Raw genomic sequence first — 18,618 nt, forward strand, 5'->3', positions numbered from 1 at the left:
TTTTATTTCTATCTTTCTCAGAGATCGCACTATTCGAGTCGTTATAGATGGGTTCTCATCCAATTAGCATAAATTGACCGCAGGTGCACCTCAGGGCACTGTTCTTTCTCCTTCTGACAGTAATATCTGTCATTCGTACTCATTCGACCATAGGCCGAGTCTTCGAGAGATTGAGAATAAGAGGCGGGTTATGGACGACACACTCTGTCAGTATTTGCTGGCCATTTCTGAGTGGGGTCGAATGAATCGAGTAGTTTTTAATGTACGGAAGACTTAGTACTGTTTGCTGTCACACAAACGATTCACAAACGACCCATTGCGATCCTCTTTGTTGTTGTTGTAGCAGTGTGTTGTACACTGTGGCGGCAGCCCTTGCCGATGAAGGACTTCATCGGGTCAATCCGGTACGTACAACCGGCTGCCATGGGATTGATCCTCTTTGTCTATCAACGGTGTAGATGTTGAACAATCAGAAGCTCTTGATGTTCTGGCCATGAAAATACAAAGTGATGTCCGTTGGGCTAAACATGTGTTTGAAGTGTCGAAAGAAGCATTCTAGTGTTTAGGCTTCCTTAAACGGTGTAAGAATTATTTCACACCTTCTGATCTTCTCAACATCCACACCACTTTCATAAGGCCGAAAATGGAGTACAATTCACATGTATGGGCTGGAGCTTCAAAATCATCCATGGAGCTACTGGACCGTGTACAGAGGAGAGCGATGGCGTTGATTGGGGTAAGTGGGGTATCCAACTCTATTGCCCCCCTTCAATGTGGGTTGTTTGGCGCTGTTCTATCGGTACATTCAAGGTGTGTGTTCGCCTGTTATTCGTCTTCTTATTCCTGATGTAAGGATGTATGTCAAGATACTAGACATTCCAGGAACTCACACCCGTTTGCAATTAATTGGACAGCGGACCACACAATGCATTATAGAGAGAATTCTTATTTCGCCCGAACCGTTCGCATGTGGAATCTACTTCCGGCTTATTGATTTACGGTGGTGGGAATCTAAGATTCGGATTGACCGAACTTATCTTTTATACACCTTTTTATGTTATTTATAAAAGAACTGAATTGTTTGTTCTTGTTATACACGTTTTATTTGGAAATTTTGGACCAATTTAAACAAGTTTTTTTTGTTATTTATTTTAAAAGCAGTATGTTTATTTTATGCTTTTCTTTTTGTTTCTCCCAGTTTTTTTTTAATAAAAATGTGCCACCTCTCACTTTTTTTTGCAAATTTTTGTTTGTCCCATTTTTTTTTTAATAAAAATGTGCCACCTCTCACTTTTTTTACAAATTACACTTTTCGTGCCACTTTTTGAAAATTTCCAACGGTAACGCTGGTTGTGGCCCTTCGTCCGTTGCTAATGTTGATTCTTATGCTCGTGTGGTAAACAAAACCAAATAAATTGCTTTCTCGGCTGCTTGGGAACCCTTTATTTCATCTCTTGCAGCTTCTGCTGATGTGCCTACTACCAGTGGTAATATTCGTTCAACTGCTGCTATTGTTGTCTCTAATGAGAATATTGGTTTTTTGCGAATGATCAGAATAGTGTTTGCACTGAAACTAGTCATTCTCATGCTTTATTAGTATCTCATCCTCACTCAATTAACACTGCAACTAATAACCCAGTTCACATCAATCCCATGGCAGCCGGTTGTACGCACCGGATTGACCCGATGGAATCTTCATCGGCAAGGGCTGCCGCCTCAGTGTACGTGTTCGTCTTTTTTCGTCATGGGAGATGCACATCCCGGAGTGCCTTCTCCGTATGCTTCTGGTCCGTGCCGGGATTGAAAAGAACCCCGGACCCTGGTTCTGTTCCGTTTGCCAGAACCGCCTTCATCATCGGTCAGTGTCGGTGAGGTGTAACCGGTGCTTGGAGTGGGTACATTTCCGTTCTTGCTCTGGCCTAACTTCGCTGCGGGAGTATAGTCATACTGGCTATGTCGCTAGGTGCTGTGCGAACATAGCCAGCAATGGGTCACAAGCGTCGCCTTCGGCGTCCTCGTCGTCGGACTATGTGACCCCCCCGACCTCTCCCGTACGGCAATTTATGCAAAGACAGCACCCTAGCCCTACTATTGCCAGGCCAGTGTCGGGAAATGTATCGTTCTTGCAGTTAAACTGCAATGGACTGCGAGGCAAGATTGATGAGATTGTGGATTTTATGAGTCGGAAGAGCATATCGGTCGCAGCGATCCAGGAGACAAAGCTGACTAACACCTGCAGCCTGCACAGTTGTCACGGCTACAATGTGCTACGTAAGGATCGCTCAAGGAATGGAGGTGGGGGATTGGCCTTCGTTATACACCATTCCGTGCAGTATAGACCTATCTCGCCTGCGCTTGACGCTAGTGACCCATACATGGAATGTATGGGGGTAGCAGTCAGGTCTGGTACTGCCGAGATAGAGACATACAACGTGTATATACCGCCGGTTGGTAGCTGTGTCCCGATTAATGGCCAGGCCTACAGCCCCGACATAAGTGGGTTGCTATCTGGCCATAGTCGTCTGGTTCTGGGGGATTTTAATGCACATCACTCGTCATGGCATTCTCCCCTAGGTAACGACCAGCGTGGCATAGCTTTGGCAGAGCAGATAGATAGCTCCACGTTTTGCACGGTGAATGAGGATGCCCCCACTAGGATTACGAGGAGGTGCAGCAGCTCGCCAGACATCTCAATCGCATCCCCTGATCTCCTGAGTGACGTATCCTGGCAAGCCGTCATCTCTTTGGGGTCAGACCACCTCCCCATAATTCTCACCATCGACCGACCACCCGACTTCATAACCTCTGAGCGCCGGACGTTCATCAATTACAAGAAGGCCAATTGGACTGGCTTCAGAGAGTATACCAATCGCAGCTTCAATGAACTGCCACCCCTCTGATGTGCTTGTGGCCGAGAGGAAATTCCGAGACATCATCAACGCAGCAGCCGCTCGCTTTATACCAGCCGGTCGAATACCGCAAGTGCGACCCAATTTCCCGGCGCAAGCAGTGGTACTCGCAGACGAGCGTGATGGGATTCGTGCTATGGACCCCGCTAACCCCAGAATCAGCGAGCTGAATCTGGAAATAAACAGGGTAGTCAACGAACATAAGCGGAATTTGTGGCTGGAACACTTGGAGCAATGTAACTTAGGCACCGGTGCAGGCAAATTGTGGGCCACTGTTAAGTCTCTCTCGAACCCCGGTAGACGGGACGACAGGACCTCAGTCACTTTTGGCGAGTTAACCGTGACTGATCCGAAGAGATGCGCCAGGTTGTTCAACCGTCAATTTATCGTGCATCCCGAGAGATACAGGGCAAGGAGGAGAGCCATTCGCCGTATTCGTGGTCTCCGAGCCGATGAACAGCCATCACAATTTACCGTGGGCGAAGTTACGAATGTCATCCGTGGCGCCAAATCATATAAGGCGTTGGGCCCCGACGGAATCTCTACATTGATGTTGAAAAATCTGGATTCACCTGGAGTTGAGTACCTTACCACTGTCCTCAACCTGTCATTGAACACTCTTATAGTTCCCGATGTCTGGAAAATGGGCAGAGTGATCCCGCTACTAAAGCCTGGAAAAGATCCGACCTGAAACGATGGGTCGCGAATTATCTGTGTGGTCGCCAGTCATTTGTGGAATTTAGGGATAAGAAGTCGAAACACCGTAGAGTGAAACAGGGGGTTTCCCAAGGTGGGGTTATATCTCCGGCTCTGTTTAACCTCTACCTATCCTCCATTCCACCCCCTCCAGACGGCATAGAGATCGTATCATATGCGGACGATTGTACGATCATGGCATCAGGCCCCCCACCCATTGATGACATCTGCGATAGGGTGAACGTCTACCTCAACGAGCTTGCCTCATATTTCGCGCCAAGAAGCCTGAAGATATCCGCCACCAAATCTTCAGCCATACTGTTCACTACAAATACGCGTGAGGTGAATACTGAGCTGACTGTGATGGTCGATGGAGAAATGATTCCGACCATCAAGTGTCCCAAAATATTTGGCGTCACATTTAACAGCTCTTACACTTTCTCCCCACATGCCACATCAATCTGCAATAAAGTCAAAAGTAGAAACAAGGTCCTCAAGTCACTCGCTGGCAGCACTTGGGGTGCAGACAAAGAAACCTTGTTGACAAAGCAATTGGCCGGTCTGTGGTAAGTTATGCAGCGCCAGTGTGGTCTCGTCAACTTTGTGACAAGCTGTGGAATAATATTCAGATCTGTCAGAATGCCGCCCTCCGAACTGCGACGGGCTGTCTCCTCAGTTCTCATGTGGACCACCTCCATCAGGAGACAAAGATCCTACCAGTGCGAAGACATAACTACATGCTGTCCAAGCAATACCTTTTGGGCTGTTATCGCAGATCTACACGATCTAGAGCATAAGGTTCAGCGCTACAAGAGAGAACCTCTAGATCAAGCGGGTCTGAACAACATTCATGCAGACACGGTAGCAGACGCGGTAATTGGCTACCGGGTGAATGTAGGCCTTGGAGAACGACCACCACCCATTGCACCCGAAGAAATCGACCTCCCCCGGCAAACCAGAGTGGTTCTGGCTTAATTACGTTCCGGCAGATGCTGCCGCCTCAATTCCCACAGAGCTAGGATTGATGTCGACGTGCAAGATGTATGTCGCGATTGTAACCAGGGACCGCACGATACACGTCACCTGTTTAACTGCCCGGTCAGACCCACTCGACTCAGACCCAGATCCCTGTGGACGCACCCCATCTTAGTCGCAGAGTTCCTGGATCTCAGAACACTCAACAAAATCAAGCAGACGAAAGATAGAACACAATAAACTGCTACAACAACAACATCGACGAAACTACAGATATCTCCACTGAAAAATGTTTGGTTGTTGTGTGTTGTACACTGAGGCGGCAGCCCTTGCCGATGAATGATTCCATCGGGTCAATCCGGTACATACAACCAGCTGCCATGGGATTGTTTGGTAATGGTCGTTAGACAATTCGACGCGCAAAAAGAAGAAACAAAGGATTCATTTTTTTTAAATTATTGCAGCCATCAATTGGAGAAGGACTTTGTAATGCCGTACTGACTACATTACAACAAAATTAAATTCCCTTTGCAAACTTTATTGGGTTCTCCACTCACAATACTTCTACGATGGTAAGAAAAAAAGTGGAAAAAAATCCCGCACTTATGTATATCATATTGCTTACGTTTGTCATTCCATCAATTTAATTAATAGCTCATCTTTAAAATGCATTCCGAGTGCTGCGGAACAGTTGATAAGAGATGTTGTAAATGTGCAAAACGACAGACTGAATATAAGGATCTGCGAAATTTTTTTGATGTTCCCGAGCACAAACTTTTAATATTCGGCGATACCGGAGGGCTTTCTTTCGAATCTGTATCAAAAAGGATGCTGGAACAGAGGGAAGTGTTGGAGCATTATATCAAAAGAGAAAAAATAAAGGAAAACAGCCAAACAAAAATGGAAAAAAATTTGGTAGCATCCAAAAAGAATTAAAAACTGTAAATAAAATGTATTTAAAGCTTTTAGTTTACATTCGTAAAACAATGAATGCCCTAAATAGAACATTCCAAAGTGAATCATCGTCGATTGTTTTCCTCGTTAATTTAACAAAGGAAATTATTCTGCAAATGTTTAGAAATTTTTTAAAGGAGAGTTATATTGCCCTTCAGGATATAACCGATATTGGTTATAAAAATTCTTTACATATCAAAGATATTAAAGAAATCTGAAAACATTGCAGAAAACAATATTATAACGATTAAAACTAACATAAAGGGTGATTTTTTTGAGGTTAGGATTTTCATGCATTAGTATTTGACAGATCACGTGGGATTTCAGACATGGTGTCAAAGAGAAAGATGCTCAGTATGCTTTGACATTTCATCATAAATAGACTTACTAACGAGCAACGCTTGCAAATCATTGAATTTTATTACCAAAATCAGTGCTCGGTTCGAAATGTGTTCATTCATGTGTTCAGCGTTGGGCTGAGCTCAATGGATTCTTTCAGCATTTTAATTGGAAACTATAAAGGCTAAATCAGACGACAAAAGTTGGTTTGACCAGACATGCAGAGATGCTGTCAGATTGAAAGAGGTGGTTTTTATCCAGGAACTGGCGCTTGGATAAAAATGCTAATACTGAACTGCTGCGCAAGCAGACACGATCTTCGTGTGCCAATGTGTTTAGGCGCGAGAAATTTCTTTACGAACAGCGTCTGCGTACTAAGGTTCTTGCTTCTACACGAGGAAGTAAGAGCTTTTGGTCGTTCGTGCTTTTGGTTCTTCGTCTGTTCCAACTCTTGTTAAGTATGATCAAACGTTCACTGACCCGGTTGATAAGACTAACCTGTTGGCTGATATACTTGCAGGGAATTCTTCCCTGCCGGATAGCAATCAACCACTCCCCTCAATCGAAAATGTATCTGGCGTCATGCCCCAAATAGTTTTTCGAACTCGAGGAGTTAAAAAGGTTCTCAAGAATGTAGACTTAAATAAATCCCCGTGCCCGAATGGCATATCATCACTTGTCTTACGCAAGTGTTCTTCGACGCTCGCTCGTCCTTTACGCAATCTTTTCAACCTTGCCTACCGTGCGGGTGTCTTGCCGGCGCGTTGGAAGGTTGCGAACGTTCAGCCAATACTCAAGAAAGATGAGGCAACCAACCCTGCGAATTATCGGCCAATTGCGATATGCCCTGCTCTCTCCAAGGTCATGGAGAGCATGGTTAATCACCATCTTGTGAGGTATTTAGAGTCTAATGGCCTTCTTAGCAACCAACAGTATGGGTTCCGCTCTACGGGCGACCTCATGGCACTTCTATCAGAACGTTGGAGTCGCTCAATCCACCAGTTTGGTGAGAGTAAGGTTGTGGCTCTGGATATCTCCAAGGCATTTGATAGGGTCTGGCACAGTGCACTACTATCAAAGCTTGTCGCATTTGGTGTCGGTAATGGCTTCGTTCGTTTTATTTCTATCTTTCTCAGAGATCGCACTATTCGAGTCGTTATAGATGGGTTCTCATCCAATTAGCATAAATTGACCGCAGGTGCACCTCAGGGCACTGTTCTTTCTCCTTCTGACAGTAATATCTGTCATTCGTACTCATTCGACCATAGGCCGAGTCTTCGAGAGATTGAGAATAAGAGGCGGGTTATGGACGACACACTCTGTCAGTATTTGCTGGCCATTTCTGAGTGGGGTCGAATGAATCGAGTAGTTTTTAATGTACGGAAGACTTAGTACTGTTTGCTGTCACACAAACGATTCACAAACGACCCATTGCGATCCTCTTTGTTGTTGTTGTAGCAGTGTGTTGTACACTGTGGCGGCAGCCCTTGCCGATGAAGGACTTCATCGGGTCAATCCGGTACGTACAACCGGCTGCCATGGGATTGATCCTCTTTGTCTATCAACGGTGTAGATGTTGAACAATCAGAAGCTCTTGATGTTCTGGCCATGAAAATACAAAGTGATGTCCGTTGGGCTAAACATGTGTTTGAAGTGTCGAAAGAAGCATTCTAGTGTTTAGGCTTCCTTAAACGGTGTAAGAATTATTTCACACCTTCTGATCTTCTCAACATCCACACCACTTTCATAAGGCCGAAAATGGAGTACAATTCACATGTATGGGCTGGAGCTTCAAAATCATCCATGGAGCTACTGGACCGTGTACAGAGGAGAGCGATGGCGTTGATTGGGGTAAGTGGGGTATCCAACTCTATTGCCCCCCTTCAATGTGGGTTGTTTGGCGCTGTTCTATCGGTACATTCAAGGTGTGTGTTCGCCTGTTATTCGTCTTCTTATTCCTGATGTAAGGATGTATGTCAAGATACTAGACATTCCAGGAACTCACACCCGTTTGCAATTAATTGGACAGCGGACCACACAATGCATTATAGAGAGAATTCTTATTTCGCCCGAACCGTTCGCATGTGGAATCTACTTCCGGCTTATTGATTTACGGTGGTGGGAATCTAAGATTCGGATTGACCGAACTTATCTTTTATACACCTTTTTATGTTATTTATAAAAGAACTGAATTGTTTGTTCTTGTTATACACGTTTTATTTGGAAATTTTGGACCAATTTAAACAAGTTTTTTTTGTTATTTATTTTAAAAGCAGTATGTTTATTTTATGCTTTTCTTTTTGTTTCTCCCAGTTTTTTTTTAATAAAAATGTGCCACCTCTCACTTTTTTTTGCAAATTTTTGTTTGTCCCATTTTTTTTTTAATAAAAATGTGCCACCTCTCACTTTTTTTACAAATTACACTTTTCGTGCCACTTTTTGAAAATTTCCAACGGTAACGCTGGTTGTGGCCCTTCGTCCGTTGCTAATGTTGATTCTTATGCTCGTGTGGTAAACAAAACCAAATAAATTGCTTTCTCGGCTGCTTGGGAACCCTTTATTTCATCTCTTGCAGCTTCTGCTGATGTGCCTACTACCAGTGGTAATATTCGTTCAACTGCTGCTATTGTTGTCTCTAATGAGAATATTGGTTTTTTGCGAATGATCAGAATAGTGTTTGCACTGAAACTAGTCATTCTCATGCTTTATTAGTATCTCATCCTCACTCAATTAACACTGCAACTAATAACCCAGTTCACATCAATCCCATGGCAGCCGGTTGTACGCACCGGATTGACCCGATGGAATCTTCATCGGCAAGGGCTGCCGCCTCAGTGTACGTGTTCGTCTTTTTTCGTCATGGGAGATGCACATCCCGGAGTGCCTTCTCCGTATGCTTCTGGTCCGTGCCGGGATTGAAAAGAACCCCGGACCCTGGTTCTGTTCCGTTTGCCAGAACCGCCTTCATCATCGGTCAGTGTCGGTGAGGTGTAACCGGTGCTTGGAGTGGGTACATTTCCGTTCTTGCTCTGGCCTAACTTCGCTGCGGGAGTATAGTCATACTGGCTATGTCGCTAGGTGCTGTGCGAACATAGCCAGCAATGGGTCACAAGCGTCGCCTTCGGCGTCCTCGTCGTCGGACTATGTGACCCCCCCGACCTCTCCCGTACGGCAATTTATGCAAAGACAGCACCCTAGCCCTACTATTGCCAGGCCAGTGTCGGGAAATGTATCGTTCTTGCAGTTAAACTGCAATGGACTGCGAGGCAAGATTGATGAGATTGTGGATTTTATGAGTCGGAAGAGCATATCGGTCGCAGCGATCCAGGAGACAAAGCTGACTAACACCTGCAGCCTGCACAGTTGTCACGGCTACAATGTGCTACGTAAGGATCGCTCAAGGAATGGAGGTGGGGGATTGGCCTTCGTTATACACCATTCCGTGCAGTATAGACCTATCTCGCCTGCGCTTGACGCTAGTGACCCATACATGGAATGTATGGGGGTAGCAGTCAGGTCTGGTACTGCCGAGATAGAGACATACAACGTGTATATACCGCCGGTTGGTAGCTGTGTCCCGATTAATGGCCAGGCCTACAGCCCCGACATAAGTGGGTTGCTATCTGGCCATAGTCGTCTGGTTCTGGGGGATTTTAATGCACATCACTCGTCATGGCATTCTCCCCTAGGTAACGACCAGCGTGGCATAGCTTTGGCAGAGCAGATAGATAGCTCCACGTTTTGCACGGTGAATGAGGATGCCCCCACTAGGATTACGAGGAGGTGCAGCAGCTCGCCAGACATCTCAATCGCATCCCCTGATCTCCTGAGTGACGTATCCTGGCAAGCCGTCATCTCTTTGGGGTCAGACCACCTCCCCATAATTCTCACCATCGACCGACCACCCGACTTCATAACCTCTGAGCGCCGGACGTTCATCAATTACAAGAAGGCCAATTGGACTGGCTTCAGAGAGTATACCAATCGCAGCTTCAATGAACTGCCACCCCTCTGATGTGCTTGTGGCCGAGAGGAAATTCCGAGACATCATCAACGCAGCAGCCGCTCGCTTTATACCAGCCGGTCGAATACCGCAAGTGCGACCCAATTTCCCGGCGCAAGCAGTGGTACTCGCAGACGAGCGTGATGGGATTCGTGCTATGGACCCCGCTAACCCCAGAATCAGCGAGCTGAATCTGGAAATAAACAGGGTAGTCAACGAACATAAGCGGAATTTGTGGCTGGAACACTTGGAGCAATGTAACTTAGGCACCGGTGCAGGCAAATTGTGGGCCACTGTTAAGTCTCTCTCGAACCCCGGTAGACGGGACGACAGGACCTCAGTCACTTTTGGCGAGTTAACCGTGACTGATCCGAAGAGATGCGCCAGGTTGTTCAACCGTCAATTTATCGTGCATCCCGAGAGATACAGGGCAAGGAGGAGAGCCATTCGCCGTATTCGTGGTCTCCGAGCCGATGAACAGCCATCACAATTTACCGTGGGCGAAGTTACGAATGTCATCCGTGGCGCCAAATCATCCAAGGCGTTGGGCCCCGACGGAATCTCTACATTGATGCTGAAGAATCTGGATTTACCTGGAGTTGAGTACCTTACCACTGTCCTTAACCTGTCATTGAACACTCTAATAGTTCCCGATGTCTGGAAAATGGGCAGAGTGATCCCGCTACTGAAGCCTGGTAAAGACCCGAGTTTGGGGGAGTCGTACAGACCGATCTCCCTTCTCTCACCAGTGGCTAAGACGCTTGAGGCATTACTCCTCCCGAGCCTCGTAGGAGAATTTCCATTCGCCGAGCATCAACACGGATTTCGGAGACTGCACAGCACAACAACAGCTTTGCATGCCATCACCACACACATTTGCCGTGGCTTCAATCAACCCAGGCCATGTGATAGGACGGTTCTCGTGGCATTGGACCTATCGAAGGCATTCGACACGGTCAACCATGCCAAATTAATTGAGGACATCGCCAACACGTCCCTCCAGCCAGGCCTTAAACGTTGGGTCGCGAATTATCTGTGTGGCCGCCAGTCATTTGTGGAATTTAGGGATAAGAAGTCAAAACACCGTAGAGTGAAACAGGGAGTTCCCCAAGGTGGGGTGATATCTCCGGCTCTGTTTAACCTCTACCTATCCTCCATCCCACCTCCTCCAGACGGCATAGAGATCGTATCATATGCGGACGACTGTACGATCTTGGCATCAGGCCCCCCACCCATTGATGACATCTGCGATAGGTTGAACGTCTACCTCAACGAGCTTGCCTCATATTTCGCTGCAAGAAATCTGAAGATATCCGCCACCAAATCTTCAGCCACACTGTTCACTACAAATACGCGTGAGGTGAATTCTGAGCTGACTGTGATGGTCGATGGAGAATTGATTCCGACCATCAAGTGTCCCAAAATACTTGGCGTCACATTTGACAGCTCCTACATTTTCTCCCCACATGCCACAGCAATCTGCAATAAAGTCAAAAGTAGAAACAAGGTCCTCAAGTCACTTGCTGGCAGCACTTGGGGTGCAGACAAAGAAACCTTGTTGACCACGTACAAAGCAATTGGCCGGTCTGTGGTAAGTTATGCAGCGCCAGTGTGGTCACGTCAGCTTTGTGACACGCAGTGGAATAATATTCAGATCTGACAGAATGCCGCCCTCCGAACTGCGACGGGCTGCCTCCTTAGTTCTCATGTGGACCACCTCCACCAGGAGACAAAGATCCTACCAGTGCGAAGGCATAACTACATGCTGTCTAAGCAATACCTTTTGGGCTGTTATCGCAGAAATCATCCAAATCATCATCTTGTGGATAGATACCCACCGCCCAGAAGCCTTAAGGTAGATCTACATGATCTAGAGCGTGAGGTCCAGCGCTACAAGAGAGAACCTCTAGATCAAGCGGCATATCAAGCGGGTCTGAACAACATTCATGCAGACACGGTAGCAGACGCGTTAACTGGCTACCGGGTGAATGTAGTCCTTGGAGAACGACCGCCACCCATTGCACCCGAAGAAATCGACCTCCCCCGGCAAACCAGAGTGATTCTGGCTCAATTACGTTCCGGCAGATGCAGCCGCCTCAATTCCCACAGAGCTAGGATTGATGCCGACGTGCAAGATGTATGTCCCGACTGTAACCAGGGACCGCACGATACACGTCACCTGTTTAACTGCCCGGCCAGACCCACTCGACTCAGACCCAGATCCCTGTGGACGCACCCCATCTTAGTCGCGGAGTTCCTGGGTCTTGACACTCAACAGAATCAAGCAGACGAAAGATAGTACACAATAAACTGCTACAACAACAACAACAACATGCTGTCTAAGCAATACCTTTTGGGCTGTTATCGCAGAAATCATCCAAATCATCATCTTGTGGATAGATACCCACCGCCCAGAAGCCTTAAGGTTGATCTACACGATCTAGAGCGTGAGGTCCAGCGCTACAAGAGAGAACCTCTGGATCAAGCGGCATATCAAGCGGGTCTGAACAACATTCATGCAGACACGGTAGCAGACGCGTTAATTGGCTACCGGGTGAATGTAGTCCTTGGAGAACGACCGCCACCCATTGCACCCGAAGAAATCGACCTCCCCCGGCAAACCAGAGTGGTTCTGGCTCAATTACGTTCCGGCAGATGCAGCCGCCTCAATTCCCACAGAGCTAGGATTGGTGCCGACGTGCAAGATGTATGTCCCGATTGTAACCAGGGACCGCACGATACACGTCACCTGTTTAACTGCCCGGCCAGACCCACTCGACTTAGACCCAGATCCCTGTGGACGCACCCCATCTTAGTCGCGGAGTTCCTGGGTCTTGACACTCAACAGAATCAAGCAGACGAAAGATAGTACACAATAAACTGCTACAACAACAACAACCCAGTTCACATTTTTGAGTGGATTAGTGTTTCGCATAAAAAAAATAGAAATAAAGCATTTATAGTTGGACAAAATAAAACAAATGATGTCGATGTTGTAGAACGCAGAAAGTGGGTGCACATATGTATATTCTTTAAAGTCAACAGTATCTGAAGATGCAATATTGAATTACGTGGGAAATTGCCTTGATCATATACTTTGCCGTAAGATTGTTAAGAAGAATGTAGGCGTTTCAACTTTAAGAAGTGTTGGTTTCAAACTTGGAATATCTGAAACTTTTTATGAAGAGTTTTGTAAACCGGAAGATTGAAAGTACGTCCGTTCCTGTTTCTGGCTTAAATCATTAAGCGAACAAACTTAAAGGTTTCTCGCAGTAATAAGATAAAATGCTACTTTCAAAATATGTCCGGAATGAGAACGAAAATTATGGATATATTTTTACATACAAGCCAGTGTAATTATGATGTAATAGTGTTTGGGCGTGTGTTGAATAATAGCAATCTCCTATGGTGAGATGTAAAAATTATGTAGGGGGTTATTTTTGCACTGGTGAAAAAAAAATATTTTTTTCTGTGCCAATCGACCATTTTTTTGTGACATATCGTCGGTGTAATGCTATTTTGTAAAAACAAGTAAATAGTAAGAAAAGGTATATTTTTTTATAAAAACAATTGAATTTATAATTTTTTTTCCTAACACCCTTCCATATGTTTGAGGACATTTTTCCCAAATTTACATTTTTCCAAAAATTTAGAATAAGGGAAAAGGGAGTAGGGAAAAAAACCCCCAGGAAATTGATATTCAGAATAGGGTAATAGGGAGTAAGAAAAAAAAAACTCCCAGGGAATTGTTATTCAGAATTGGGCTGATATACTTTATAGGGTTGCATGTATATATTACGAGGTGTTACAAACGAATGACATTAGTATAAGCTCATTTAATAGTAGCGGGTCAACAAATTTGCCTTTTTTGAGCTTGAGATGGTAAATCGGGCGATCGGTATATAAAGATATAGCCCCATATAGACGGCAATCAAGAATACATATGTATAATCGGAATTGAATATTGCTAAATGTTATTAATATACCACTTATTATATGATGGTGGGAATAAGAAAAGTGAAAAATAAATAGTCAACATATATATAAAGGAGCGGGAGCGGATCGGAAATAAGGTACCTGCTACGGATCCCTGGTGCAAATTGGAGATCTTCTTTGTATATCCGTAAAAACAAGACCTGATATCTCAGCTGCTGTAAGCATTTTGGCACAAATGATTTCACAGACTACTAATAACCATTGGGCTCAATGCAAGCGCATTTTTAAATACTTTAAAACAACTTCAAACTATGGGCGAATCAGTTGGTGCTCCAACTCAAAATGACAACCAAACAATCCCATGGCAGCCGGTTGTACGTACCGGAATGCTTCATCGGCAAGGGCTGCCGCGTCGGTGTACAACACACTGCAACAACAACAACAACCAAAGGTTTTTGTAACTTGTAGACGGCGGCAAATTTTCATTTAAGACAAAATATATGGATGTTAAATGTAAAATTACAAAGGATTTGTCAAGGGATTAATAAAATGCATCTACTGGCATACCGACGAAATTTTAGCAGATCTCTTGACTAAGCCACTACCACCAGTCAAATACATTCATTTTTGTACCAAATGCAATTTGAATTTTTAACTTTAATTTTCTTCTGTCTGTGTTTCACGAAATTTTTTTTTTTAATTTTATTCTAATAAATTTTCAAATCGAACCAATCGAATTAATTTTTAATAATATTGCACTTTCATGCAATACTGCATGGAAACTATTGAAGATAAAAAATATATAACCAATCCCATGGCAGTCGGTTGTACGTACCGAATTGGCCCGATGGAGTCTTTCAACAAATATATAACGAAGAAAAATTTGTTCCACGTGTCGCCAAGCTCAGCTGATTCTTCATATATTTACTTTTTGGCGAATTTGATGTTGTTGTTGTTGTAACCACAATTGTATGTGGAGGTGGCGATCCTCGTTAAGCTCCATATGTGAGCAAGCTCGTTCCGGTCCGGACCGATTGCGGCGGGAACATTATGGCCATTGGTTATATGAAGGCGCCAATAAATCGCCTTGTCATATCGAGAATCATAGGCACTCAGCATTTAAGCAAATATTTTAAATACGATATCGCTGATTGTCCGCGACTCCAGTTACAGCTACCGCGTACATGGACCATCCCACTATCCCCAAACTGTGGACGCGCCCCGTAGCTCTCAGCTTAGCTATGGCCGTGTGGTGCTCATAGTCATCCGTGTCGAGATGATATTAAATATATACTTATTTTTGTATTACTTATGCATTTAGATTTATATAATAAGAAAAACATTGCTTCGTTAAAATTGGAAAATTTCTTTCTGGGTGTTTTCTTTATTTATGTCTGCACTGTTTGTTGTACAATAACAGAACATGATTTATGAATTATTATACATAGACGGCGAAATATATGAAGTGCTGGTTATTAAACTATAACTTAATCGATATTAATAATGCCTGTCTCTGGCTCTGATGTTCGCGTACGCTTGGATTGAGTGGGACCATCTTCATCGTCAGAGTCTAAAATTTCTGTAATATCATCGTCGATAGTGGTAGTTTTACGTTTTGTAGCTACAGATTTTTCGGGGCTTTGTACTCTTAGTTTATCTGTCGCTTTGATCACTTCTTCAGCAGTAGCGTTTTCGGCGTTTCTTGGAATAGATGGATCGTCGTCATCGTCCTCAATTACACACAAGTCGTCATCATCATCAACATCATTGATGCGAGCCTTCTTCGAAGTAGAAGGTCCATCCGACGCATCGTTTCCGTTGTCTTTTCCCGTAGATTTTACATTTTCAGCATTTTCTTCCTTCGGCTTAAGCTGATTAGGATCGGCTATTACTTCAAACATTGTGTCGTCGCGCTCTGCGTCCATATGAACAATTATAATGCTAAGTTCATAATTTTGGAAGAAGTCATCACATTTTAATAAAACTCCATCCACAATATCCATATCGGACAGTAGCTTGCCTTCATTGCATTCAGTTTCGCCTTCTTCAGAAGAAATGACGACAACACCTTTGGCATCTACGATGACATCGGGGTTGACCATATTCAATGTTTTTATGAGAACTTCATCTCTAAATTCCTTTATATGCATCTTTTTTGTATCGACACGTAAGTGTATGGCTGGATCTGCGGCACATACGTAGCAGTTTGGATTCGGTGGGGTAAGAAATTTTTCGGGTACTAATAATTGCTGACGAGGATTCGGACGCAGACGCATGTACACTGACTTGCACTTATCTAGTTCATTTTGCAAAACCTTAAACGTTTGCAATACCACCACGCCGGCAGTAATTGCGTTTGTGGTAGCTATTGCGGGTATGATATTACCAGCCATAGACTTAACTTCGAAACGTGATTTTCTCAATATGTCAAATATGTAACCGCGAATATTGGCACAGGCAGCCACAAAGTCCATAGCGGGTTGGTCATCTTTATCCCAGACCAAAGAATCTCCTTCCTCCAATTTTTCCAAATTTACTTTAAGATTTTTCAAACAATCGGAAAATACTACTGCACATTCAGCCAATGACCAAATTTTATGGTATTGGCGAACAAAACTAGTATCAAGTTCATCTTGCTTCAGAAGGATACTATCCCATTTAATGGGAGTTGGTGGCTTACGTGTCTTCCACAAATTCGACATGGACAAAAGGTATTTTATGTCATCGTAGAAAAATTTGTTGAACAATGTCGCAGCATCATAATTGTTGTCTTTCGCCCATTGGCGTGTGTTAACGCGAACCACATTGCCATCGTCAGGAACTGTTTCATCAATTTTCTTCTCACCATCACCGTTAGAACTTTCTTCAACTTCGGATTTGGCTTCGGGATCGGCAACGTCCGGAGAAATGTCCTCATCATCTACAGTTTCACCAAAAAGTTGACTGGAATAATATATGCATATTAGGGTTAAAATACAATTATGTCCAAAAACCACTATCGACTTTTTAACCAATAGTCTTGATGAATTAAAATTTTGCTTCACATAAATGTTGCAAAATTGAATTAAATTAGAAAAAAACCATAGGCTGGTCAATATTAAACAAAAATCATGAAGCAATTTTAGACCAAACATAAAAGCGCAAAATAAAAAAAATTAATTACACCAATATTTCTTGAGATCATTCCTTCACATTTACAAGAGCGTTTCGATACGATAAACACAATATGATAAACACAAATACTTACTTGAAAAGATGTTTTGCCCACACAATACAATGTATTGGTTCAGAGGGTGTATTTCGAATTGTACAACCAGGGAAACTCTTCTGGGTAGCTTTGGGTGTGCATTCGTAGCATTGAGTTAGCCCTTTCTTAATCAATTCTACTTGACCATTATAGCCAGCTGTTCCACTCTCTATCAAAGGTACCTCTGCATTCAAACACATCCGATTAACGTGGTTGCGAGCGGCGCGATTGTCAAGAGCATTGAGAACAACATCGAATTTCTTGAAAAAATTTACACCGTAATCGGTCCTTTAAATATCAAATAAAAGGGTCATTCTTATTGGGGAGAGAATTCTGAATATTTTACTTACGCCATAATACTATCGTGATAAGCCTTTATTTTGACATCAGGATTAAATTGCAAAGCACTCTCCCTTGCTACCTGTGATTTCGACTTTCCCACATGTTCGCGGTGGAACAAAAATTGGCGATTAAGATTGCTTAAATCAATTGTGTCCAAGTCGATCTGAAGGTATTATGATTTATTTAGTCACTTGCCTACACCTTTAGGTCAAATCACAAAATGTTCTCCAACTTACTATTTCAATTTCGGGAAAACCAGACAGCACCAAATTTTTTAAAATCTCACAACCTATTCCTCCAGCTCCAACTACGAGTAGTTTGGAACTCTTTATTTTCTCTTGCAATGTTGCAGGTAAAACTCCATCCAAGAAAGCAGCCATATTTCTGAACGGTATTTTAATATATTATTTCAATATTGCAAAAATATATGAAGCACGAAACAGACGCCAGCCGGTGTTCGATTAATCGATATCATACCATTTTTTATCATTTTTTTTTACATTCGATAATTCGATAAAGGTCTGTTCAGTAAAAATTGCCAGTAACAATTTGCAGGAGAGTGAGAAAAGCGTTTACACCTTTTGGTATCTATTTTGGTTTTCATAAAATGGCTGTTCGATGTTGAAAATTTCTCCTGTGAAAAACACCCAATAGAAATTTCAAGCTCTTAATTTCCAAACTCTCGACATTTTTCTAGCTATCAAGCACTTTCCTACTATTTTCTGCAGTCAAACAAAGTACGCGAACGACTTCCAGTAACAATTTGTGCAAATTTGCACACATTTTTGAGTTCACGAGCACACTTTTAAGTGACGTGAAGGGCAAAAAAAAACTCAGAAAAAAATTTCCAGTGCAAGTCTGTTTGTTTGCTATAAGGTGGTAACGCCATTTGCCAATCTGTCACACGAGAAAACAAGCGACCATATTTGAAAAATTTATAAATAAAATTTGCAAAATACGTGTGGGCATAGAAGTCCACTAAAATTTATTAAGATTTGTGCACACAATTTTATAAATAATTGTCTTTAATTTTATTTTGCCATTCACAATAGACGATTTCTGCAGGTGGCAGCACGACAGATGTTCATTGTCCTGGATAGATGTAATTTTCATACAAATTTCATTGCACTGCCCTACAGGATTCACTAATAGAAGGTTAGGTCACTTGCGAAAACATAAAGTGGATGGGCCCCATTGACATCAAATCTGCCAAATGA

The 18,618-nt window shown here is 43.5% G+C and overlaps 1 protein-coding gene across 1 annotated transcript; it reads right to left on the reverse strand.

Annotated features, from left to right (window-relative positions):
- Positions 1-15,162: 15,162 nt before the first annotated feature.
- On the reverse strand, positions 15,163-17,885 carry LOC106092069 (SUMO-activating enzyme subunit 2). The gene is made up of 4 exons (XM_013258824.2): positions 17,638-17,885; positions 17,410-17,564; positions 17,060-17,347; positions 15,163-16,755 (listed from the first exon to the last, which is right to left on the reverse strand). Exons 1-4 carry the CDS (start codon positions 17,779-17,781, stop codon positions 15,300-15,302), a joined length of 2,043 nt encoding a protein of 680 aa, XP_013114278.1. The 5' UTR covers positions 17,782-17,885; the 3' UTR covers positions 15,163-15,299.
- Positions 17,886-18,618: the final 733 nt, after the last annotated feature.

The sequence above is a fragment of the Stomoxys calcitrans genome, chromosome 1, assembly GCF_963082655.1.
Source record: "Stomoxys calcitrans chromosome 1, idStoCalc2.1, whole genome shotgun sequence".
NCBI classification, from domain to species: Eukaryota; Metazoa; Arthropoda; class Insecta; order Diptera; family Muscidae; genus Stomoxys; species Stomoxys calcitrans.

Coding starts and splice junctions, on each gene's coding strand:
- LOC106092069 (XM_013258824.2), bottom strand. CDS start 17,781: ATGGCTGCTTTCTTGGATGGAGTTTTACCTGCAACATTGCAAGAGAAA. Junction 17,348..17,409: donor TATCACGATAGTATTATGGC/GTAAGTAAAATA, acceptor TGATATTTAAAG/GACCGATTACGGTGTAAATT. Junction 16,756..17,059: donor TGGGCAAAACATCTTTTCAA/GTAAGTATTTGT, acceptor ATATTATTCCAG/TCAACTTTTTGGTGAAACTG.